General features: G+C 38.6%; 3 protein-coding genes across 7 annotated transcripts; 1 reads left to right on the forward strand and 2 right to left on the reverse strand.

Annotated features, from left to right (window-relative positions):
• Positions 1-5,020: 5,020 nt before the first annotated feature.
• On the reverse strand, positions 5,021-6,080 carry LOC123470627. Its single transcript, XM_045171166.1, has 4 exons — positions 5,871-6,080; positions 5,730-5,802; positions 5,481-5,662; positions 5,021-5,413 (listed from the first exon to the last, which is right to left on the reverse strand). The coding sequence occupies exons 1-4, from the start codon at positions 6,078-6,080 to the stop codon at positions 5,021-5,023; spliced, it is 858 nt and encodes a 285-aa protein (XP_045027101.1).
• A 513-nt stretch (positions 6,081-6,593) lies between these two features.
• On the forward strand, positions 6,594-9,023 carry LOC116932787 (eukaryotic translation initiation factor 4 gamma-like). Its single transcript, XM_045171167.1, has 7 exons — positions 6,594-6,778; positions 6,845-6,903; positions 6,969-7,406; positions 7,471-7,727; positions 7,782-7,932; positions 8,010-8,429; positions 8,491-9,023. Exons 1-6 carry the CDS (start codon positions 6,594-6,596, stop codon positions 8,147-8,149), a joined length of 1,230 nt encoding a protein of 409 aa, XP_045027102.1. The 3' UTR covers positions 8,150-8,429; positions 8,491-9,023.
• A 9,198-nt stretch (positions 9,024-18,221) lies between these two features.
• Positions 18,222-21,328, reverse strand: LOC116932790. Of its 5 annotated transcripts, none has more exons than XM_032940634.2 (11): positions 21,138-21,328; positions 20,811-21,019; positions 20,402-20,713; positions 20,254-20,340; positions 20,106-20,198; positions 19,918-20,043; positions 19,765-19,851; positions 19,202-19,669; positions 18,990-19,136; positions 18,633-18,913; positions 18,222-18,568 (listed from the first exon to the last, which is right to left on the reverse strand). In XM_032940634.2, exons 1-11 carry the CDS (start codon positions 21,209-21,211, stop codon positions 18,398-18,400), a joined length of 2,055 nt encoding a protein of 684 aa, XP_032796525.2. In that variant the 5' UTR covers positions 21,212-21,328; the 3' UTR covers positions 18,222-18,397. The 5 variants fall into 5 exon arrangements, with proteins under 5 accessions (XP_032796525.2, XP_032796522.2, XP_032796526.2 ...); XM_032940631.2 differs by having other exon boundaries at positions 19,202-19,708; positions 21,138-21,327; XM_032940635.2 differs by having other exon boundaries at positions 19,289-19,708; positions 21,138-21,325.
• Positions 21,329-26,675: the final 5,347 nt, after the last annotated feature.

Consider the following 26,675-nt stretch of genomic DNA (forward strand, 5'->3'; position numbering starts at 1 on the left):
CAAAAACCGTTGAAATGCAAGTAAGGGGCACCTGGAAAGGCGCCCCAAAAATTACATTAATCGCTTTAGAATCAGACCACATTGCAGATACTGGCCCTTACATAGGATCCGAATTTGCAAGGAGCCTCTGGATCCAAAACGAAAAAATGGCTGACGACAGATTTGAAATGGCATATGGGGAAGAAGAGCCAATTGGGATTCTGGTTGGAATGAACCAAATGTTCCAGATCATGTCAAATGAAGCAGCAATTCAGAGTCCGTGCGGACTACACGCATTCAAAACGAAGCTGGGAAGAATGATAGCCGGTCCCTCACAAGAAACCAATTCTAAGACAGGTAATCAAATAATCCAGCACCTAATTTTAACATCTAATTATCCAGTGCCGCAGATAACGTCATCGTTCGCAACAAGCAGCCGAATCGAAAGGAAAGAAAGTCCAACCCAGTCAATCAGAACTCCAACGGGAAAGGAGACTGGAAAAGCCAGCCTCCAAAATCCACAACCAGGATCATCATTTTCAGATGCACCAACCGGATCCTGCGGAGAAACAGACACTAAATGGGTTGAATACGACGAAATAACGGCTACCAATTTCGACCTCTCCCTTTTTTGGAGAATAGAAAATTTTGCGAACCTAGAAGGCGCTGAAGCAGTGGAGTCAGAGGCTCGTTTCGACTCCTTCGACGAGAAAATAACAAGATGGCCAGACGGAAGATACTGTACACCAATACCTTGGTCGACAGATAAATGGAGACTCCAGAAAAACCTACCGTTGGCCACTGGAAGAGTAGAAAGCACGATAAGCAGATTGAGAAAAAATCCAGGAGACTTGGTGAATTATCACCAAGAGATCCAAAAACTGATCGATAGCAAATTCGTGGAAGAAGCAAATATGGACTACGAAGAGCCCCATACTTATCATCATCTGGTCTTCAGAATCGACAAAACAACAACGAAAATGAGACCCGTTTTCGATGGAGCGGCCAAGACAACATTTGGTCCAAGTCTAAACGACGTGCTGGAGACCGGACCGAACCTTAATCCCGATCTCCTATCGGTATTAATGTGATTTCGAAAGTATAAGATCGCCTGGATTGCGAACATTGAAAAAGCCTTTCTCAACATCCCCTACAGCCTGAAGACGCAGAGGCAATCAGGTTTTTATTGCCCAAGGATCCAGCAGTAGCTGGATCCCCGCTCAAAGCTTATAAGTGGAAAAGGGTGCCCTTCGGCCTTAGTCCTAGCCCCTTCCTGCTACGTGTAACCATAAACAAACATCTTAAATCACTAAAATTTCGTTTTCCAGAAACAATAGAGCAGCTGGAAAAGAATATATACGTAGACGACTACCTTGGCGGAGCGAACAACGTGACAATCGCCAAACAAAGAGTCGATGAAACCGACGAGATTTTCAGCGACGCCCAACTCAACATGAGAAGCTGGGCAACGAACAGTGACGAGCTAAGAAAACACTTGAAGGAGAAAGGGCTGTCGAACCAAGTCGTCGGCCTACTCTCCCCAGCGTTGGACGGACAAAAAAAGGTGCTAGGAATCCGGTGGGATACTGGATCCGACTCCTTTCAATTCGACCCAACAGCTATAATTCAAGCAGTAGAGGAAGTAGGAACCGAGATCACAAAAAGGAAAATTCTTAGCATCTCGGCAAGGATTTTCGATCCAATCGGATTTTTAGCACCTACTGTCCTTCTATTAAAAATTATTTACCAGAAACTTTGGGAAAAGGAGATAGGTTGGGACCAAACTGCTCCAGCCGAAATTCAGAAATCGTGGAAGCTGGTGATGACGAGCCTAATCGATTTCACCCAATTGAATATTCCACGCTGGATCGGATTGTCAGAAATGATCATCTCCCATGAACTTCACGTTTTCGGAGACGCATCAGGAGCAGCGTACGGAGCCGTAGCATACGCACGACTCCAAAGGAGACACGAAGAACCGTACGTCGTCCTACTAACAAGCAAGACCAGAGTTGCACCTCTACCCAAGAAAAAAGTAACTTTACCTCGGTTAGAATTACTAAGCTCGCTTTTAGCCGTACGCCTAGGTGAAGTCGTCAAAACAGCAATGCAAATCCAGCATTGGAGGACAATTTACTGGTCGGACTCTTTAGTCTCACTAGGATGGATCAGAGACGAACCAAACAAATGGAAGCCATTCGTTCGGAACCAAGTAGAAACGATAAGAAAATTCTCTCAGCCCGAGTGATGGAGACACTGTCCAGGTCTTCAAAATCCGGCCGATCTTGCCTCGCGGGGAGCGCCAGCGCCAACGCTGGTAACTTCAACTCTATGGTGGAACGGCCCGATTTGGCTCAAACAAGACGAATCGGAATGGCCAGATTCCCCCAACACCCAAATTCCACAAACAATTCAATTCGAAATTTAATCGGAAGCAAGGAGTACGACGGTCAGCACGACAGCAGCCATCACAGCTCCAACAACCACCATCGAATGGAATTTGGACAGAATATCTACTTGGAATCGACTAGTAAGAAGAACGGCATGGATCGCACGATTCCTAAGAAGGAGTCAAGGGATGTTAAGACCCCCTGGACAAGATTTATTGGAATCAATAAAGGTATTCGAAAAGGTGATCCAAATTAACCGACTATCTAGAGAAGAATTGGATGAAGCGGAGCTGACTATTTATCGTCAGCTCCAACGGGAGCGATACCCCAAGGCATTTGAACCTCTGCAGCAGGACAACACAATCTAACCCAAGGAGAAAATCGCATCTCTTCTCCCAATCTGAGACCAAAGAGACAGACTCATCCGTGTACAAGGAAGAGTGTCACTTGCTTTAAGGGATCGAAATATCGAACCCCCAGTTCTGCTTCCTGCAAAACATTTAGTAATCTCCTTTCTAATTACAGACAAACACGAGTCTTTACTACATGCAGGAGTAAAAGGAACACTATCGGAACTAAAGGAAAAGTTCTGGATAGTGAAGGGACGGCAACAAGTAAAAACCGCTTGGTTCGCTTGTATTGAATGCCAAAAACTAACGTCACCACCGTTCCAAGAACTAGCAGCCCCACTTCCGTTAAATCGACTCCGCCAGGCGCAAGCATTCCATATTACAGGAGTGGATTTCGCTGGACATTTGTTTTACAAACCAGTCCCATCCAGAATGAAAGCGAAAGCCCTGACATCAGTCCAGGATCCGACTTCAACAGACGATCCAAATAAAGAGCCAGCTGAGGAGCTTCTCGCAGAAGAAGACGCTCCAAATGAAGCTCCGCTCACAGGCGAAGAAACGCCAACAGAAGAGGATATCGAAATCCAAGATATTCCACCGACAACGACTAAAGCTAAGAAGACTAATCAGCTCAAAAGTTATGCTTGTCTTTTCACATGTGCTGTCACTCGTGCGATTCATCTGGAACTGATGCCGGATATGACCGCACGCTCCTTTTTATTTGCACTCCGCAAATTTGCGGCTAGACGAGGACCTATATCGGTGATGTATTCCGACAACGCACAAACTTTCCGATGTGTCGACCGACATTTAAAAGTACTCAACTCCGATCCGACTGTCCAGGATTATCTTGCCGCCAGGAAGACTCTCTGGATATATTCCGCCAGCCTAGCCCCCTGGTGGGGCGGGTTCTGGGAACGAATGGTGAGGAGCGTCAAAGTTCTGCTTCGACGCTCCAACGGTCGAGCTTGTCTGGACTACATGGAATTGAAGGCGGGCTTAATTGAGATAGAAAGCGTGATTAACGCACGCCCTCTCAGCTATATCGGAGAAGGAGCCGATAATCCTCTTCCAATCACTCCTAACCAATTCCTCAACAATCGACATTCTACTCGGAGCCAGCTACTAATTTAATAGCTCCTACCTCAACTAGCACCAAGTTGTTAGAAATGGATAAGCTCAGAAGAAAATACGTCGCCGATATCTGCTCCAGGTTTGTGGACGACTATTAACGTCAACTGGACAACTTTCACTCCAAGGGGAAGTCCGGAAGAAAAATCCGCCTAGGAGAAATCGTCGTAATCCACGACGAAAACTCCAAACGTTTAATGTGGTCGATAGGAGTAGTTAAGGAATTAATACCTAGCCGTGACGGACTTATTCGTTCCGTGATGCTTAAAATTCCCAACGGGAACATCATTAATCGAGCAATTCAGTCCCTTCACCCCACAGAACTAAGAGAAGATCGAGATGAGGACATCGAGATTGAAAATCCGGAGCCGACCCAAGAGCCGGATGAAGATCCAGCTCCACTCGTCCTAACACCGGAAATTGAGCCAGCGGTCAAAAATGCGGTTTTAGCCGCCGGAGAGACGGACAACGTCGTCGGAGAAGTCGAGCCAGATGCTACGGGCTCTGGTGGGGAGTATGTTGGGAATATAATCGCCCAACAGACGACGACAATCCGATCCTGCCGCCGGACGACTGCACCCGCGCATTGCGCGACTATTGTCTCAGGGGCCCCCGATAGGTGGCCCCAAACCCCCATTGTTTCCCCTCCTTTAATTGTTACACCCCCACTAAGTGACTGTAAATCTATCAGTGTAAAACGAATAGACGGTTGGAACAGACACAGTTCTTAGTGTCAATTTAATTACTCAACCTAAACTGTAAGTACGGTACGACACGCCGCCAAAAGTATTTACAAAGTTAACAACCGTATCCACAGTCACAATGACTGGTCGGATTATGTATGTTACTTTATCACACTCAACCCCAGTCGAGCAAAGTTTTTTTAAAACATCGACGCAAGGATCTAAAAACACATTTCTCGGAGGCTTCTTGTTCCCAAACCACAAAGCAAACAAAATGATATTTGAGCGTCGGGTCTTATAACCCGTTTCATTTATAATACCCATAAAGGGCCAGAAAGCGTATTGACTCGCTTTAAATTTTTGAGCGCCATCAGTATTAGCTTGCAGAGTTACTGTACGCTCGTTGATTAGCCCTTCTTTTACGTACTGCTTGTAGCGATCGCCCGTGTAGACGTCACCTTTTCTGTTTTGATCATCAGGCGGAAATTCAGAATTTTTTTTTGATTCCATGGTGACGGAGGAAAAATTTCACTTGTTCTTCAACGGGGAGCAAGAGAGTGTAGCATTTGTCTGATGTTTCCTTGCAATGATTGTGCCCACAAGGCTGAGTTTCTTTCGGATATCCATTCTTATCGTTTTCTAGGGTCTTGGAGCACGTAGAACAAGGATAAATTCTTTTAAGATCGGCATTTAAAATCCCATATTTTTTCATAAACATATATGGACTTCTTAGCTCTTCATCTTGATATAGCTCAGAAGAAACATTTAAAATGTCGAGGAAATCACCAAGGCCTGACTTGGATAAACCATGTTTCAAGTAAAATGCAGCGGAAAGTAGCCGCGTAACTTGAATACGATCGAAATCTTTTCCCGCTGTAACCTTATAGACGCATAACATTTATATGGAAGAGTATTTAAAAAGTAAACGGATATAGTTATTTTCCTACCGATAGATCATCGTCATCTAGATGTTCCTCGTCATCGTCCGAAAAAATATCAAATAATTCGTTCAAATCCGTTTCTATATCAAAAACAGCCTCTGGACACTCCTCTGATTCCATCATAAAGGATTCTATTTCGGGAAAAAATCCGATGGAGTCAGTCTGTTCAGTCGGCGTAGAATCCTTCTCTCTTGCCATGACCGCTAAAATTGTAATTGTTATTTTTAGAAAACCTTGAATGATATTAAAATTAACCAGCAAGCTCTTCTTCATCATCACAAAACCAAGAAACTTGAACGTTCCTTGATTCTTGAGATAAATCCGATTCCTTTAATGATAAAAAGAATTTGTCATAACACATTTTTTTTGTCGATTTAATTATTATACTAGACTTACCAAAAATATTGGTGGAGCTTCACTACTGTGATATGTACTGGTTGGAACATTTTCACTTGACTCTACTCTTTGCATCATTATCATTTTATCAACGTCTAATGTGGCTTGAGATTCAGTAATCTGACGTGAAATCTTATCTAATGTCCATTTAGAACTTCCAGTAAGACGCCGTTTCTTAGAAAAATTTCCATCTTCTTCCTTCTCTGCCATTTTCCAAAACTCTAACACTCGATGCAAAATTAAACTTAATGCACAAAACTCTCTTTGGATATTTACGTAACTGTTGGTAATTATGAACTGAAAAGTTTGTTATGTAATACGAAGATTCACGTAACGGCAACAGACGATTCATATTCGCATTTAAGGCTTTTGATATTTATGTGTTTAGGGTTTTTCAATTTCAGACATTGTTGCCTCACTTGTCCGCGGGAAGACGTCAGCTCATTGTGCCTCTTCCTCTGGTGAAAAAGTTACAAGAGCTTTTTAAAGACACGTTTTGAAATCTTGCTGTGATATATCTCACTCAATAATTATCAAAACCCTACAATTTGTGCTCTCCTGGTAAACCAACTTGGTTTTTTCGGTAAATATGTATATTTTTTGCATGATTAAAATTTTAAATTGTCAAAGAGAAGAGAATTATAAGCTGGGAATATTCAGCTAAGTTTCCCTGTGTTACATGTCGACTTTTTTTGGAATTTACCTATACGTAGGTCACTTGAAATGTCTGTAAAGAAAAGTAATTACATCAACGGTATCCATGTCTTATTCAAAGTGCATTCCACTGGGGAATACACTATTGGAACAGCTGGAATTATTTCACAGCCTAAGTTACCTGAAAATGACAACATTCAACTCCTCGACAATGTTCAGAAATTGTTTGAATTGAAGACCAAGATTAAAATAAGGTATACAAATTTATATCGTTTAATAAATTGGATGTAAAACCAATAAGATGTTTTAATTATATTTAGAGTAGAGAATATGGATGGAAAAAAGAAAGTCATCATTGCAACCATTCATGGTTATTCAAGTTAGTATAAGTATTGATACTTATTTCTGACTATTAATAATTGTTTACTATTTAAAATTATTTAGAAAAACCAACCGGGAGAGTTGAAATGGAGAAATTAAAGACAGATGAAGAATCCAAGAAATCGACAGAAGAAGTTTCAAGGGAAAAGGCCAAAGAGGAGGAAAAGAAAAAAGCAGAAGAGAAATCAAAGAAAAGAGCTGAAGAAGAGTCAATAAGAAAGGCAGAAGAAGAGTCAATTAGAAAGGCTGAAGAAGAGGCAAGGAAAAGGGCAAAAGAAGAGACAAGAAAGAGTACTAAAGAACAAAAGAAAAAGGCTGAAGCAGAGTCAAAGATAAGTGCAGTATCGTCAAAGAGAAAGACACTAGAATCTGGTTTTCAGAGATATGCGAAAAAGAGATTGATATACCATGACGAACCTAAAGTAACAACTCCTCCATCGCATACTGACGACGATGCCTCTGAATCTGATTCACAGAAGGATATGTTCTTAGAGTCAACAGGTGATTTCATTTTTTTTTTCAATTTAATTGTTAACACTAGTTAGAAAAAAGTATTTTTATTCAGAAGAAAGTGACGAGGAAGCTTCAGGTGATGGGTCAGACGTCATTAGAGGCAAACGTGACTTAGAAGACGAAGAAGATTTAGAAGATGATGACATGAGTTTGTTCCATAAATCTTCGTTTGGGTGTTCTAACAAGGATGAAAGTGATGGTAAATGTAATTCAACGGCCATTTCAATTAGAACAGCGACCAGAACAGTAGCTAATGTTAATGATTCGTCATTAATGGAGAACTCCTCAACCCCCTCTCGGCGTCAGCAGGTAGTGTGATCAAGGCATATATTTCGAATTTTATTTTAACAACATTTTTTATAGATGACTGATTTTAAGGACCGAATTAATGATCTGGAAAAAGAAAATGGCTTTTTACATTACCAGATCGATGAAAAGAATGCGGAAATCGAATCACTCAAAACTGAAATTCTCGAGCTGAAGAGCCAACATAACCCTGACAATCTGGTGGAAAGTAATACTTAATTGCAATACATTCATAGTTTACACAAAATAAATATTTCAATTTACTATTTAAACTTTCTTCTACAGGAATTAATGCTGCGCTTTCCGCAGCAAATGGGATGGCCTCTAACGAACGGAATGTTGCTTCCAACCAAAACGGCTCAAGACTTTCTACGTCAATGGATCAGATCATGGTATACACGATTGATTATTTTAAAATAAATTAATGCAGATTTGAAAACTTTATTTTTCTAAAGGTTCAATTAGTGCAAGGTCACCCATTGAAAATCAAAAAATATGAACTTAAGTTTGCCATGACGATCGGCAGACTTAACCCTGGGAATCTGCACTCCATGGTAAACAAAATAATGAAATCAATTTACACTCGGATCTACATGAGTGAGCACTCGCTGTTAGGATTGCCTCCTCGAGGCAAGAAGCTTGCCAACACCCCACCTGCTCCAGTAAAACCTGCGTTGCCAAAAGAAGACGTTGTTGCTTTAACCCGTAAGTTAAAGCAAATAAATTGCAACACTTTCAAATTCTAATGTTTTCCCCTTTCCTTTAGTATTCTGTATAACCTGTTGGAAAAATTTCCACCGACAAGTTATCAAGCCAAATGCTGTACGCGTTGCGATCCGTTCGAAGCTGTCAACGGAAACTCGGGCCATGTTATCTGCCATGAACACACCGCCACCGGAAGGTAACGAGAGTAACTGATGGTTAGCTGTGGGGTTTCTATTCATACACAGCCTTTGTCCTTTGAATCAACATAATTATTTTATTTGCAATAACTGTTACTTGAATTCCTACAAGAAACAGTTATTTCATTGATTTTATCTTTAATATTTGTCGCTCAATGTATCACAATAACTCAGGTGTGTCCTTATGTTCTTGAATTATAACAAATCCACTCGAATTCGTATTTCTAACCCCTGTGAGTGTCGATTGATCCCCTTGTCATTCTTTTACAATAATCTCTTGTCAGTTGATCTACATTTTAAGAAATCTAGAATTTTTGCAGTAGGTATTAATCCATTTAATCTGCATTTTACCAAAGAAAGTGTACATGCGATCATGTTTTTCAGTGTAATCCAGGAAATTTTATCAAAATACAAACGATAGCATGATGTGCAAATCTAATTGTTTATATTTTTTACTTTATCGTTAAAAATGTATAATTAGGATTCAGGATAAAAATTAAGAAGATAAAATCAGATTATCAACGAAACAGATCTTATTAGTATATATCGTAGTAGTTTCAGTTTGTTCTGAACCCATTAGGTTTTACAAACCTATAGCTAGTTAGCCCATGTAAGTGTATGATTAATAGGATCATACTAGTTTTCTACTAGTATGTTTTGGAGAAAACCCCTGCTATTGGCAATTTTATAAGTGCTAGTAAGTAGAGCAGTAGCCAGCTGACAAGTTGCGAATAAGATACTTGCTGGCATTTTCGTACGGGAAACATGCAAGGAAAATTGTTTTAGCCCAAAACATTAAGTGTATTTTATGATCGAGTGGACGAATAGATAGGTCGATCATGGAATCTTTGTATTTCACATAGAGGATACGGCGACCTCGGTATAGCTTAGTCGACACGAGACTGACTCCAGCTTCTAGCTTTGGGCTCGACACGGGCGCGCTCTAGCAGCTTAAACGAGTCACAACAGTGTATGTATCGTATGGATTTTTCGATAGGAACAGAATCAATTAAAATAATTAACACATGTAATATAGCGAAAGTATTTACTTTGGCATCAGCATTTCGACAGGTGGCAAAGTAGGTCGATCATGTAGCAGTGAAAAATTTGTAATCAACATTTTTTAGTCAATCGAGTGAAATAGTTTCCTCTGAGACTAGCATTTCCACAAATAGATTTGATAATCCTCCATCCATCACCAGTTTCAGAAATTATCCTAGTATCAGGTATTACTTATATTTCCGTTTGTGATTAAGTATATATATATATATCATACCACTAATATAGAGATCCTCGGAGAGTTCAAAAACTAAAAAATTACCTGCTTTAGGGATTGCAACTTCTAATGAATAGAAGTGTAAAATAGAAATAATTTATGCATGAAAAAAAAACCTCCAGAGGTTGTTTTCGTCCAAGCACAAAATAAATTTCTGATTTCTTCAGTTATTATCCGTGTTGGACTTGAACTGTCAGGAGGGAAAACTAGGTCACAAGTAAATTAAGAAACTACCTCTGACGTAACAGGGGGTATGATTCCAAAAACAATTCCGAACTTAATATTAGTGTTATGCAATTTTCACGGTCATTGAAACTTTGGATCTTGATGTCCCTCGATGAGTTGTATTAAGACATAATTATCGGAGATTTCCAGCGATCTTATCATCGGAGATTTCCGGTGATAAGGTATACCCTCTCTTAAGGCATAATTACCAGAATGCTTCTCTAGTAGCCCCAATCTTGGTGCATTTGTTATAGTGTGCCTGTGTTTGTCATTAATAAACGTACCTTAGTGTTTAAGAGGGCCTGTCATTAAAACCAGGCGTGATAATATATAAACAGAATCACAAACTGAAATAAAAATAATACCTGGTACTTGTTATGAATCTCATACTTCCCGCATCACTTTCCACCCCCTTATCGTCTATTCACCCAAAGCCCCCATATAATATTTTATATTATTTTATATTCCGACCGCTAGAGGGTTTAGGTGGAGGTAGGGAGGCCCACCAAGTCAGGTGAGGTCTCTGATTTCTTCCCTATACGCTAAGCCGAAATGGCTCTTAAGAGGAGATTTGGTAAAACTGGCTACCTCTCGCGTTTTTTGGGAGTGAAATATATATTGTCTCGAATTTTTCGCTTCCCCCATCTACTCTAATTGCTTTACTTTCAATCTTTTCTGATATCTATTATTTATATGTTGGTTCTTATTTCATCCACAACACTTTGTGTCAGAAGCGGTAGGCGTTGACGGCAATATTTGTGTGTGTGTTTGATTTTCGGTGGTTATGAGAGAGCCATAAACTTAATTGAAAATTTTTTTACGCCCTCGCTGCCTAACATATTTGGAAACTATCACCTAACCTAACACCACCTAACACATGGTGACTGCAAATACGAAACGTTTCCGTCAATGTACTTGATGGAACACAAACCTTGCCACTTGCTCAACCACACACATGATGATCATACTTATTACAGGTTATTATGATAAAATCATGCTAATTCATCAATAATTATACTAGTAATTCATTTATTGTAAACTTGTACAATTAATTGTCTCAGATTTTTAGCTGGGCATTGTTTGTACAGGAGTAGATAAACCAATAAATTTAACACTCTGGTTCCAATAACAATCTAAATTAACCTACACACCTAACCTAATTACATCTAATCAAATTTTACCTACCTAACCTAACCTATCCTAATCTAACCCAACATACCTATTCTCATCGAAGCTAACCTAACCTAACCTTACCAAACCTAATCTAGTCTTTTAATTATCAACAAAATAATGGAGTGTAACTGTCACAGCTCACGGTAGAGAAAAAAAAATTGTTCAAAAACATAATTTGGCAATCCCACCTTGAGGTGCAATAGCAAGATCTGACCATGATATACCAGAAGAGCTAGCCGCACGAGAAACCTCAGCCGTATACCAGAAGGTACCCCATCCTGGTGCGGGTTCAACAGATCGCAGCTACGAGCGCAACCTGTTCCTTTCCCCTGGTTGTAAAGCCGGGTAGCACAAGTTGGCAAAGAAAAAGAGAGTTATATCGAATTTTTAAAAAATGTGTCAATTTTTATATAAATCAAAATTAACCTTGGTTACATTACACAATTTTAATTAGATGCAATTTTCAAGTATTTGATTTCTGGTAAATGAATAGAATAGATGACCTAGAGTTTTTACAATTTTCTTGATTTATGGCTTTGGCTGTTGAGTTAAGCAATTTTTTCTTTCTTTACCCCTTTTGATGGAAATCTATTACGAATTACAATGTACTCGTAAATAAGTTGTGGAACGAAGGTTTCTCTATGCACAGGACAACAAATTTTGTGATCAGATTAATTTCGAGGTTTTTACAATAGTTTTTCGCACGAATCACCAACCAAAGCCATCGCAGCCCTTAAAATGCTGCATTAAAACGGTTTTTAAAGAAGATGCAACAAAAAAACATGTTATGAGTAGCTTTTTTTAAATCCACGATGTCATACACACTGCCTTCCAGAAAGTTACATCCGTAGAAATGGTCGATCATACTCAAAACATTTTATCATGTGGTAGACATTTCACAAACACAATAACCCAAAAGGTCACATAAATGATTTGAAAGTTAAAATAAAGCTATTTTTGGTAGATAGTCCGTTTAAGGTAAACAGGGACTCAAGAAAACTGAGGGAACATTACTGGTAGCGTTCGCAGTGGCACTCTTAAGAACCAATACAAGGACTTGGTATACTTCGCCTTTATGGTATGTGGCTACCTTTCCTGGTATATTGTGATCTTACACTTGGAGAATCTCACATCGTGGGGTGCAAGAGTTTTACCTTTTTGGATACTCGATACCGATCCTTCTAATTACGGTGTATCGCTGTATCGGATCAACACCATCTAAAGGTGTGAATAAAAACAATAAGCCGCAGTATTTCAAATAAAGAAGTATGGTTTGCTTCTTTGTTATCAACATGCCTGTATCAGATGAAATATTACGTTATACTTATTCCTGTCCTATTCATAGCATAATTTATAACATAATTTGTCTTTAATATTGCAATTTACAACTTAGTGCCATGGGTAAAAACCAATTAATGTTTTTCTTTTTTAAGTTTTAGGAACGAAGTTAAAGTAGACGGGAAAGAGTGGATGGTATGTTGCATTTGGAAAACCTCATCCTAATCGTTTATAACTTTCTTTCGACTTCCTTGGGATTCTAGACATGGAATGTAGCTTCAGAATTCTGTACCCTACCACCACGAAGCATGATCGGCTGCTTGCCCGTGCTGTATGAAAGGAGACTCGTCATTTTATTTTGCTTCATGGGACCCGCTGAAACAGGGCTTGGCATAACTCGCCCATACCACAGAAGGGGCTTAAAACGAAATGAAGAATTTAGCATGGGCTGTTATGGAGGAACCCTAGTGTTTAGCTATTTTATCGATATTTGGTTCAGGCGCGCGACCGTTAACAACTTCAAACGGTGTAACTTCGGTAGTAGCTCGAGCAGTATTTATTGCATCCGTTGCGGCTGCTAGTTGAGAGACCCAGTCATCATGCTTCTCGTTAACCAAGGCACAAAGAGCAAGAAAAAAGGTGCGTGTTACTCTTTCGACGAATCCGTTGGACTGCGAATATTCCGGGGTGGCAAAAACATGTTTAATGTTCCACCGCGATACCCATTCGGCAAAAAAACTTTGAAATTAAGGCCGACCCTTGGTCACTAATGATTCGCTGTGGCGTTCCGTGACGAAAGATGAGGTTTGTTTCCAGAAATAACGTCACGAATTTACTCGATGTGTCGGGAACGGCAGCAACTTCGATCCACTTGGTCAGATAGTCAATCAAGACCACAACGTGTCGGTGCCCGGATGATGTAGCTTTAAAAGGACCAAGATGGTCGAGGCCGACGAGTTCGAAAGGAGAAGATGGTGGCTCAATGGGGTGAAGCCTGCCAACCACTTGATCGATGGGGTGCTTGTTTTTGAGACAGAATATACAGGACTTTACAAAAATTTCAACACTCCTGCCCAGCCGTGGCCACCAAAATCTACTCTTAGTTTTACTAAATGTTCTTTCTACACCCTGATGCCCAGATGGAGGAGAGTCATGGAAAGCTTCAAGGATTTTTCGACGGAGAATGGAGGGGACTACAAGTAAATGTTTTCTACCGGAGTTCTTATTTTTTCTATATAGAATTCCATTACGGATAACAAACTCATCAGCAAGATTATTAGGAGTTCCACAATTTAAGGAGATAAAAATGGGTCGAAGCTGGCCGTCCTGCTGTTGCAGAAGGGCGAGCTCACGCGTTGCAAAGCCCTCATGGGGCATATTTACGGCAATGCAAAGAGGATCATCTATCTGGGAATCACTGTGTTCGGTGATAGTTTTGACAGGATTTCGAGACAGGGGATCGGCTACTTGGTTGTCAACTCCTTTTACGTGTTCCATCGTGAATGTGAATTCTTGCAAATCTAGCACCCAACGAATGAACTTCCCCTTCAGCTCCTTCTTTCCAATCATCCCCTTGACGGCAGAGCTATCCGTTTTCACCACAAAATGACGCCCATATACATATGTACGAAGTTTTTGAGTGCCCCACCACTGCTAAACACTCTAACTCATTGGCATGGTACTGCGTCTCTGTGTCCGACAACCTCCTACTGATGAATGTCCCAGGTCGGTGGCCTTCACCAGTATTCTGGGTCAACACGGCCCCAAGGCCGGTCTGGCTTGCGTCGGTCTGAATAGTCACTTCCAGAAAGTCTTCCTAAATGAGCTAGAACAAGAGCGGTCGAAAGACGCTCAATAATACGGATCTTTGCTATTTCGTGACGTTCCGTCCATTTCCACACAGCATTCTTTTTGAGGAGATCATGCAAAGGATGAGCCAGAGATGCAAAATCTGGGACAAAACGCCGATAATACGACGCAAGTCCGAGAAATCCTCACAACAATTTCAAATTAGTGATTGGCATAGCTGTCAATGCGCGGACCTTATCGTTTTCGGGGCGGATGCTTTCAGCGTCAATTACATGCCCTAGATGGGACACTATGCCTTCGCCGAAAACACATTTTTCAATGTTGAGGTTTAGGTTTGCTCGTTCTAGAGCTGTTAGTACCAACTCTAGCCGTGCCTGATGTTCCTCAAAAGTTCGGCCAAAAACAAGAATATCGTCTAGATAAACTAGGCACACGTGCCATTTCAAGCCGGCTAAAACTCGATCCATCAGGAGCTGAAATGTCGCGTGGTGGTAATTTAGGCAAAAGAGCAAACGCGAGAATTGATAGAGGCCATCAGGAGTGACAAAAGCTGTCTTCTCCCTGTCTTCTGCCGCTACTGGCACCTGCAAATACCCATTGGCTAAGTCAAGGCATGAAAAAAAAGAGAGCTAGCTTTTCTCGTTCTGAAGGATCTAGTCCCTCCCCTATCTTTACTCGAGAAGCGAGCTCACTACCGCGGTCTTCAGGAAGAAATGTGGCGCAAACTTCTTCAGGACTTTCAGAAACATTGGGTACCTCAATGCTCTCGTCCACCTCTATGGTACACATGAAATGGCGTCTTCTCAACTTTAACTCCACGTTAGCATAATTTATTATTGCTATGTTCACAATTCCGTTACTTATTTTTACAACACTTTACGGGATAACCAACATTTCCCGAGTTTCGAACAGCAATGAAATTTTACAAACCCCGTTCCTGACACTGTGCTCGACAATCTCCCCTTTACAAAAATGAGCGAGTTAGGCGGAATGGTCTGCTGACTGTCTACTTTAAGGGGCATCCACCGTCGGCGCTTCGATGGTGACTGTTCGGTGAGGTAATTGCAAAGATCTTCCCCGATTATTAATTCTTCTTTTTCTTCATATCTTTCTTCTTCTCTTTCTACTCCCACTCCAGTCTGACGCGGGAACAAAAATCCAGTATGGCGGCGGCCACGATCTACGCCTTTCCCGAACACGCAAACTTGTCGACTATGACGGCGTCCATAAATGACAGAAAAACACCAATTAAACAAAAAAAAAGAAATTAAACTCACCGAGACAAACACAAAACAAAAAAACTTTGGGCGATGGCGTTCTTAAAGGCGTCTTTACAAAAAAGTAGTTCTAAGGCCTCAAAGATCCCTCTTCTTACACCAATTGTTGCACTTCTTGAGTGTAATATTACACGAACAACACAGATAAGATATGAGACACAAGAACAATTTATTAGGAAACACAGTAGTAGGGGTAGATCACAATTCGCGAAGAGTAGTCGGCGTTTTAAGGGAAGCTTCTTCTAAAAGGTCTCCTGGGTAGCCGGATCCGAAAAACTAACTGTCAGTCATCTATAACAGACAGGTGAATCCCGGCTACCTATCGACGTGCCATCTACCGAGCAGTTTACACAATAGGTAACAAACGCAACACAGGTAGTATTATGGTACTTTTTAACTTATTAATAATTTTTATTTAATTGAAAAAGTATGCTGGTGAAACTGTGCGTTTCATTTACTATAAACGGATGTACAATCTTGAGAAGAAAAATCACTTTCGGAGAGCGTTCAAATTGACAGAGTTCACATAAAACCTACAAATTTTGAAAAATTGAACGTCAGTAAGGCGGCACAGCTGCTATCAGACTCAGTAGCTCATACTCTACGTCGTTACAAAAGAAATAAGAAATTCGCGTATCTGTTTAAAGGCTCAGAAACAACTAAACGCTTTACTAAATTGATAAACGATGTCTTTGACGCCATGAATGGACGCTGCATTGCACAGGGAATCAACGTCATCAACGGGTGGAAGAAAAAGAAAAGGCTTGACATCTTTCTCGACATACTTGAGGAGGAGGAGGAATGTAAACGCACCAGGAAACCGAATGATCCTGATACACCTGTTAAGATGTTCCTTACAGACACAACCTTGCAGTCATGGCGTGTTACAGTTCTAAGAGTGAGAGCTTTGACGGAGGAAATGTTCAACGTAGAATCCACCTCAGTCCTTACAGGTAAGCTAAATCAAGATCCTCTCGAGGTAAAATTAAAAAATTCTTCTCATACTTATGTTTCTTGCTATTTTTTCGTAGCGTTTTTTCACAATAGTCCGTGGCATTGACGACACACCGACCGCACATTCTTGGCTGCAAATTTTTAGGATACTGTCACTGTACAATCCCACAAGGATGCCGGCCGTACGCGGTAACGTCGACCACGCGGAAATCTTCGTTTCCTAGTCTTATACGAATAATGTCTTCTCAACAAATTTAAGTCTTGAAAAAAGGAAGTTGCCCAAATTCGAGAATCGTTTAAGGAGCAACTATAGAAGGAGCTGTCGGTCCGGTATGTTAGTGTGATGGAGGATCAATTGAGCAGTGACAAGGTAAAGGATGAGATGATTTATGACATGTGTGGGTATCTAGTCAAGACTCATGATTCCGTCTAGAAGAATTGCCCAGACTGCATGAAAGGGATAATCACCAATTACGAGGATATACCCCTCTACTTTTTTATCAGCTGAGTACACTGCTGATCGCAATCACGGTGGTCTAATTTTAGTCTCAGTAATTTTTTTAATAATTCAGCTTGTGTAAAATGTGATAAGTAATATTTTTTATAACGATCAACACATTTGCCCAATCGCTATGAAACTGTGATGTCTGAATCAGGCAAATTGACATTGTTGAACGTCTTTTGCAGTCAGCACGAAGAGTCGCTGCCATATATTATACTGTGTACAATGTCACGATGCGCGTGACATGCCGCATGTAGCGCTGAGTCCGATAAGATAATAATTTTGGGTTTCCCTACTGATCCAATACTTCACACACCGTCATTTTAAAATGAATCATGCACGGTATCACTTTGGTATGCACATGTAAATTAAGCGCAAAAATTCAGCATATCGTGTGAATTATTTTATATTTTTAGTGGTTGGGTAACCTTCGTTCATAAAATGTTTTATTTTTCCCCATTTTCCCCTATTTTCCGAAACAAGTTTGTATCAATCGTGAAACGCTGCATGTAAAAAATAGAAAACTGCAGTAAAAGTCAGTGTTGTTTCAATGTATTTTCTTAACATTTATTTATTTCTTAAATACAAATCATAAATAGAAGTATGCAACAGCTATTATATCCATTATAGCAAAATTAGTAGGTTACCACAATAAGAAGTATCAGCTATAAATATAAACAAAACAATGCTCCGTTTCAAGATTAATAAAATTGGTCTCGGAAAATGGGGAAAAATAAAACATTTTATGAACGAAGGTTACCCAACCACTAAAAATATGAAATAATTCACACGATATGCAGAATTTTTGCGCTTAATTTACATGTGCATACCAAAGTGATACCGTGCATGATTCATTTAAAAATGACGGTGTGTGAAGCATTTGATCAGTAGGGAAACCTAAAATTATTATCTTATCGGACTCATCGCCACATGCGGCATGTCACGCGCATCGCTACAGGGGGATATAGGCGTTAGCGGTCTTCCACTTCGTTGTCTATGTCACCACGAAGCGTCTCTGAGTCTGAGACCCGTCGCGATGATCGATATCTAGTTGCCCATTGTGATTGTGATGTTTAAGCAACAGAAATGAATTTAAAAGAATTTAAGTATAGCAGTCGACAGGACTTAGTTTACTTCTGAGTACACGCCATCTGTGTTAAAATAGTTAAAAAATGCTGTAAGGAATTTTCGATTGGAAAACATCAATAAGGCAAATTAAATTAATTCTGGGTTAAAAACGTTTGAAAATAATGCATGAGGCTGGCAATCATCACTGATTATCGCAAAATTTCAGTCATCTGGATCAATGCAACTTCTTTTCCTGTATTGGTAATGTGAAAAGTACGACCGGCCTCAAGTTCCACTAATTTGGCTACTGAGTTCAGCAACGTGCAACTTGGAACACAAGGATCGCTTCTGAACTCTACACTACCCTTCAAACGCATGATCTGCATGAAAAAGCCATCGTTATTCTAGGAAGCCTTAATTTGATTTGACATGTGCAAAATTTACCATGGCACGGAAGGAAGTATGCAGGGGGAAAATAATTGTAGGCTGCAGGTAAAGCCACGAAACCACGAAATCTTCCGTTGAGTTAAGTTGTCGTGCTCGTACAGGGTAACTACTGGTAGCCATGTAAAGGTTAAATGTAGTTGGATGTCGGGTACGCATGGGAACTGCGGTGCATAGATCTGATATAGAACTAGGTGTAAACCTGCAGTTGGTCAACTCAAGCACACTTTCTTCAGCATAGGGCATTTTGGAGCGTTGAGTTGGACTTTCTTCCTGTACTGCTTGAAAAGGGTAAAATTTGAGCGTGAAGAACAGAACCACAAAGCACTCGTAAAATATCGGAAATTTTAGTTATACCATCCAAATCCTTATCCGCGTCTACCGGTGATTTATGGTATGGCGATGCAGTCAGGGAAGATGGGAGTTGTATATTTGGCGAATACGTCTCTGTAAAACCAACAGATCTTTTTCTCTTTAACGCAGTGCTTCCGGTTCCTTGTTTTACTAAATGCAACAGTCATAAATAAGAAGGGTGGATATTTGAACAGGAAAACGTAATACAGGATTACTGAAATCACTACGGCTATAACCATTCGCTAAAAGATGTGTTGTCACAAGCGTGAATTCTGCATTCGCTACTAGTTTCCTATTTATACCTTCTTTGAGTGTGCTGGCATTTGCAGAAATACAGGATGCCTCGGATTTGAAAAAGGACGAATTTTTCAATAAACTTTTGTTCCGAGCCGACTTCAATGGCTTTTCTTTAGTATTTTTTTGCTCATCGGTTTTTTTAGTGCTCAGATCGCGATCAGCCGCTAAAGAGTTGTCGGAGAGGGAGAGTTGTTTCCTGGGTGAGGGGAGTACAAAACCTAGCAGGGATTTCGACAATTTTTGCCTTTGATCAAATTCTGGGGAAAGCGAAGACTCCGAAGCTTTATCTTTCTGTTTTGACGTTTCGAAGATATTAGGGGAAATGGAACTTGCCCGGCTTCTGTTCTTGAGAGTATTTCCACTTTTAGAGAAAATTACGTCCTCTTCTATATCAGTATAGGAGGAACAAGTGTCATCTTCACTTTCTACGTTCAAAAATTACCGTCAATGAAATTCCATTCACGAGAAGATGTTAACTTACCCGTTGTATGGGTGTCAGCCTTCTTGTCTGAGAATGATTCATAGTTAAACCCTGACATTATTGGCCCTAATGCCCTCGCGTTTATCTCTACAAAGATTATAAAATACCATAATATCGTAACCGTTAACATTGATTTGTAGCTAGCTTTCTTACCTAAACCCTGCTTAGTAGACATTAGACGTTTAGGTAAAGACATTGATAGTTCTGTTCCACCGTCATCACTACCTGCTGGAACTCCTCGTTTTTTTTTTGCTCGGCCGCTTTTGGCAGATTTCACACCTGAAATTCCCAGTTAGTTTCAGTAAAAAAGTGTTTATAGAAAAATATATATTGTCGGAAACCATCAATAGACGAGAATTTATCTAGCTCGGTGCAATTGTTTGTTGAAATCGTCAAATTTTTTTCCGATCGTTTCCTTCCACGTGTTTTGGTACCTAACAATATAGTTTTGAAATGCAAGAATTTCAACTTTTTTGAAAATTTGCTTGCCTATGGTCGCTGTAGGTTTCCTAGCCAGTTGTTTAGCAGGAGATTCAAATACGGTCTTTCCATCAAGATTCTCCTCCATGGTTTGATCTACAGACAAAAGAACTATAACAAGTTACCAATAGAAAGAAATTTTTGAGTGAAATCTTACTCGATTTTTCATTTTTGCTCAAGTTTTTGGCGGAAGCCCCAATGACAGATTCCATGTTTGTAGCAAAGCTTTGTACATTTGAAGCAATTCTCTGTCGTTTAGGGTTTTGCAGTGATGGATTTGTTATCCGTGAACCTAAACATTCTGGTGTCATTACCGGTTCCTCTATGTTGTCTGCTGACTGTTTTTTTGAATCTGGTTTTGATCTAAGTCTGGTATCCCATTTCTTGCAAACTTTCTCGGTCTCATTTATTTCAGTTTTACTAACATTTTGAAGGAGGGAAAACTCTTTCTCTTTTATTTTTGCACTTCCTAGGATTTAGAACAAATATTTCATACTTAGGCATGTAAATGAAATATAAAAATGTACAAAATTCTCCCTCAGTAATTTTATACATCCTTCATTTACCTTTCTTCTTGGATCCAGTAGGTTCACAGTGAAGTTCCCCTGCAGCAATATGTAAGGGGTGGCTTGGGGTGTTCATCAGTACATTTATTGATAATTTATTGTGTGATGCAGCAGCAGATTGGGGAGATTTTACACCTTTGATTTCCCCTTCTGTTTCAGCTTTCCTTTTTTGCAATGCTTTGGTTGTTGGAAGTTCAGGAGTCTTTAATCTGTAATTACCATTTTCTTGGTTAGCATCAACAAAGACAACAGGAAGATATGGATTTAGACTTCTACAAAAAGCCATTATTCAAAACCAAACTATAAATAAATAAAAATAAACCTTACTTTGCTTTCATTTTATACTGTTGGTAGAACAATAAAGATTCGCGTGACAACACCACATTCGGCATACTTTCCATACCTCATCTAGTGAAAAGAACTATTAGGGTAGCAGCTAACAGTGCTGCAAGCTGCAACAACAGTCCACACTCCACAGCAACTTGATCTCGGTCGCCGAGGTGAACCCTCAACACAAACTTCAACTGTTCACGGACTATGTTCCGATCTCGCTGTCGTCTAAATCGGACCTTCTAGCGGGAAAAATCGGATCTATGTCCGATTTTTCCACAAGATGCCATTTTATATTCTTTCACTAGACGGCTCTAGTGATCGGACGTACATCCGTTCTCCAAAAATTTCGAATTCAAAATCAATGGGCATTATTGAACGGGCATTGATCCGTTCACGGAAACGCTAATTCGTCAACAACCGGTCCGTGGCGGGCGTTCCAATTTTGTGTGATTGTCATTATTTACGTTTATTGTTTTTGTTTTTTTTTTTTTATTTGTTGTATTTGTGTTTGTTTTTTTTAAATCTGTATATATGTTTAAAAGAATACAATTTTTAGTGAAAAAAATTGCTGTATCCTGTATTTTATTTCTTTTAGAACCACGAAACAAATTTTACATTACAACAGAAGTAAGAATATATTATTATTTGATAGGTAATATTAATGAATTTCTTACCATTTAACGAATTTTATTTAGGATTAGTGAAATGCATAAAATTTTTACAGTCTTACTCAGCCAAAGCTTTAAATTTGCATTCAGTGTGTTGGCTGCGTTTTCCATCCACGTTGGGAAGTACACTTTTTTATTAAGAAGGTAATCTATTGTGGCATTGTAAAAAAATTAACACACTTATCAAACAGGTAACTTATTTCAAAAAATTGTAATGTTATAGCCCTGACATCACTCTTTTATTTTCCCTTTTCCAGGTATCGGAATCCCACTAGGTTGACCGGGGCAACAACAAACAATTGAATAGTCAATTAGAAAGCAACCTTCTAAGCCTAGCATCAATAACTAAGAATAAACCATTAAAGCTAATTAGGTATTTTTTTATGTAAAAATGTAATTAAATAATGAAATAATCAAAACAATTTGTTCGTGTCACTCTTCACTCATTGTATTTGCTTTATGTTCTTTATGAATAAAACACTGTATGCTTACTCTTTAAAACAAATTGAGTTTTTATTTAAAATGTATTTGTGTTAACATACATTCTTGGTAATTTAAAACGTTGGAATAATAATAATGAGAAGTTAGAATTCAAATTTGAATTACGCGCGTCATCAAAATGGCCGCCGCAATGGATGCCGGGAAGGGGCCAAGGGGGTACATTTTATTGTAATTTGCGGTTCTTAAACTATAAAAATCGAAGTAAATATCACATCAAAACATGCTAGAGATAATAAAGAATCTCAATAATATATTTTCTGTTTATTTTGGTGTATATTAGAAACCAAACAACGTACCCAAAAATATCTGTTTTTGGCCCTCCCCCCCCCCTAAAATGTCATAAAATAAAATAATTAATTACGAGCTAAGTTTTCAGCGAATTTTCGTAAGTTTTACGGCAATCGATAGGTATTTAAAAGCGCTATCTATTTGGTGAATTTCATCAAAAAATATTGAAAAGGAAAAAAATTCGAAATGAATAAAATTTTTTTCATTTAATCGATCAAGCGCAGTATTGGACCTAAGCGACAAAACGCAAAAAAATTTATTTCATTTAGAATTTTTTTCCTATTCAATATTTTTTGATGAAATTCACCAAATAGATAGCGCTTTTAAATACCTATCGATTGCCGTAAAACTTACGAAAATTCGCTGAAAACTTAGCTCGTAATTAATTATTTTATTTTATGACATTTTAGGGGAGGGGGGGGAGGGCCAAAAACAGATATTTTTGGGTACGTTGTTTGGTTTCTAATATACACCAAAATAAACAGAAAATATATTATTGAGATTCTTTATTATCTCTAGCATGTTTTGATGTGATATTTACTTCGATTTTTATAGTTTAAGAACCGCAAATTACAATAAAATGTACCCCCTTGGCCCCTTCCCGGCATCCATTGCGGCGGCCATTTTGATGACGCGCGTAATTCAAATTTGAATTCTAACTTCTCATTATTATTATTCCAACGTTTTAAATTACCAAGAATGTATGTTAACACAAATACATTTTAAATAAAAACTCAATTTGTTTTAAAGAGTAAGCATACAGTGTTTTATTCATAAAGAACATAAAGCAAATACAATGAGTGAAGAGTGACACGAACAAATTGTTTTGATTATTTCATTATTTAATTACATTTTTACATAAAAAAATACCTAATTAGCTTTAATGGTTTATTCTTAGTTATTGATGCTAGGCTTAGAAGGTTGCTTTCTAATTGACTATTCAATTGTTTGTTGTTGCCCCGGTCAACCTAGTGGGATTCCGATACCTGGAAAAGGGAAAATAAAAGAGTGATGTCAGGGCTATAACATTACAATTTTTTGAAATAAGTTACCTGTTTGATAAGTGTGTTAATTTTTTTTACAATGCCACAATAGATTACCTTCTTAATAAAAAAGTGTACTTCCCAACGTGGATGGAAAACGCAGCCAACACACTGAATGCAAATTTAAAGCTTTGGCTGAGTAAGACTGTAAAAATTTTATGCATTTCACTAATCCTAAATAAAATTCGTTAAATGGTAAGAAATTCATTAATATTACCTATCAAATAATAATATATTCTTACTTCTGTTGTAATGTAAAATTTGTTTCGTGGTTCTAAAAGAAATAAAATACAGGATACAGCAATTTTTTTTCACTAAAAAATTGTATTCTTTTAAACATATATACAGATTTAAAAAAAAACAAACACAAATACAACAAATAAAAAGAAAAAAACAAAAACAATAAACGTAAATAATGACAATCACACAAAATTGGAACGCCCGCCACGGACCGGTTGTTGACGAATTAGCGTTTCCGTGAACGGATCAATGCCCGTTCAATAATGCCCATTGATTTTGAATTCGAAATTTTTGGAGAACGGATGTACGTCCGATCACTAGAGCCGTCTAGTGAAAGAATATAAAATGGCATCTTGTGGAAAAATCGGACATAGATCCGATTTTTCCCGCTAGAGGGTCCGATTTAGACGACAGCGAGATCGGAACATAGTCCGTGAACAGTTGAAGTTTGTGTTGGAACCCTACCGTCTTTCATGGGTACACAGAAAGGTTGTAGGGTTCGCTCCGACGACACTAGGGGGAATTATTTACATCGTGCAACTGCACATCTTCCCTCCTCTACACAAAATCCCCGAGCCGTTATTTTTTTGTTTTGTTATTTGTTATTATTTATGTTTATTGTTTATTTTTATTTCTGTTTCCATTCCGAAATACAATGCCTTTTAACTTTATAATTTTGTTTTCCTTTATTATAATATTACTTAATTAAGCAACGATATAATTTCATTAAAATTACTGTAATAATTGTGAATTTCCACTCATGGGCATTCGGGTAGTGGAACCGGTTTCAAAACCCGATATCATTACTGTGTACCCTATTTGACTTGTTTTTTGCAATACATCATAGTTTTATTTATTTTCCTTCACTTGCACACCCATTTTAAGTTAAGGCTGGGACATATCTTTTAAAGTGGGTATTTTAAACGAAAGAAAACCGCTTGATAAGCACCTACCCGAGTAATGACCCATCAGCTATTTTTCAGGTAGGTAGGTCGGTGCGGTTTAACGTGTCTCGGGTAATCCCTCTATCACAGTACACAAAATTAAAATAGCTTTATAGGTAACAATATTAGGTCTAAATAAACAAATTTTACAGAAATGGATAGCCGATGATGGGGGCTATCCACTTTTTCCGTAAAATTTTTTAAAAAATACCTAGCCGAGTAGTAAACCGATTGGATATTTTTGTCGGTGTGGTTTGACGGATCATGAACTAAATGAATTATAATCGGTAAACCATAAGCTCTATATTTTAAAAAAATTACAGGAATGGATAGCTCTTGATTAGATCAATCCATTTGTGCAAAATTATCGCATTAAAAAATTTTACTAGGGTAGTAAACCGATTTACAATATTTTGCTTTGATTGGTACGGTTTCACGGGTATCGGCTAGCCCCCACCTCCCTGATATATGTAAAACTTCAATAATTTTTTGCGGAAAAACTATAAGTCCAAATTAAATAAATTTTACAGATATCGATAGCCCTCATCAAAAGCTACCCATTTCTGTAAAAATTATGAAAAAATATTCATAAACAAAAAACTTGAGACAAGACGTTTTTTTATAGTTTTTGCGCTCTATGGATATACTCGACCCTATTGACAAAAGTAAAAAATATAATCCTTTTTCAATTTTTTTTTCTATGAATATTTGTTCAAAATTTTTAATAGAAATAGATAGATCTTGATGAGGGCTATTGATATCTGTAAAATTTATTTAATTTGGACTTATAGTTTTTCCGCAAAAAATTATTTAAGTTTTACATAAATCAGGGAGGTGGGGGTTACCCGATACCCGTGAAACTACACTGACCTTAACAAAAAATTGTAAACCGTTTTACTACCCTAGTAAAAATTTTTAATGCGATAATTTTGCACAAATGGATTGATCTAATCAAGAGCTATCCATTCCTGTAATTTTTTTAAAATATAGAGCTTATGGTTTACCGATTATAATTCATTTAATTTACGATCCGTCAAACCACACCGACAAAAATATCCAATCGGTTTACTACTCGGTTAGGTATTTTTAAGTAAAAAATTTTACGGAAGTGGATAGCCCCCATCATCGGCTATCCATTTCTGTAAAATTTGTTTATTTAGACCTAATATTGTTACCTATAAAGCTATTTTAATTTTGTGTTTTGTGATAGAGGGATTACCCGAGACACGTTAAACCGCACCGACCTACCTACCTGAAAAATAGCTGATGGGTCATTACTCGGGTAGGTGCTTATCAAGCGGTTTTCTTTCGTTTAAAATACCCACTTTAAAAGATATGTCCCAGCCTTAACTTAAAATGGGTGTGCAAGTGAAGGAAAATAAATAAAACTATGATGTATTGCAAAAAACAAGTCAAATAGGGTACACAGTAATGATATCGGGTTTTGAAACCGGTTCTACTACCCGAATGCCCATGAGTGGAAATTCACAATTATTACAGTAATTTTAATGAAATTATATCGTTGCTTAATTAAGTAATATTATAATAAAGGAAAACAAAATTATAAAGTTAAAAGGCATTGTATTTCGGAATGGAAACAGAAATAAAAATAAACAATAAACATAAATAATAACAAATAACAAAACAAAAAAATAACGGCTCGGGGATTTTGTGTAGAGGAGGGAAGATGTGCAGTTGCACGATGTAAATAATTCCCCCTAGTGTCGTCGGAGCGAACCCTACAACCTTTCTGTGTACCCATGAAAGACGGTAGGGTTCACCTCGGCGACCGAGATCAAGTTGGTCCACAGACTACGAAGTAACAAGGCCTCAATGCTGCCCAACTCC

Source organism: Daphnia magna, linkage group LG3, assembly GCF_020631705.1.
Source record: "Daphnia magna isolate NIES linkage group LG3, ASM2063170v1.1, whole genome shotgun sequence".
Lineage (NCBI taxonomy): Eukaryota > Metazoa > Arthropoda > Branchiopoda > Diplostraca > Daphniidae > Daphnia > Daphnia magna.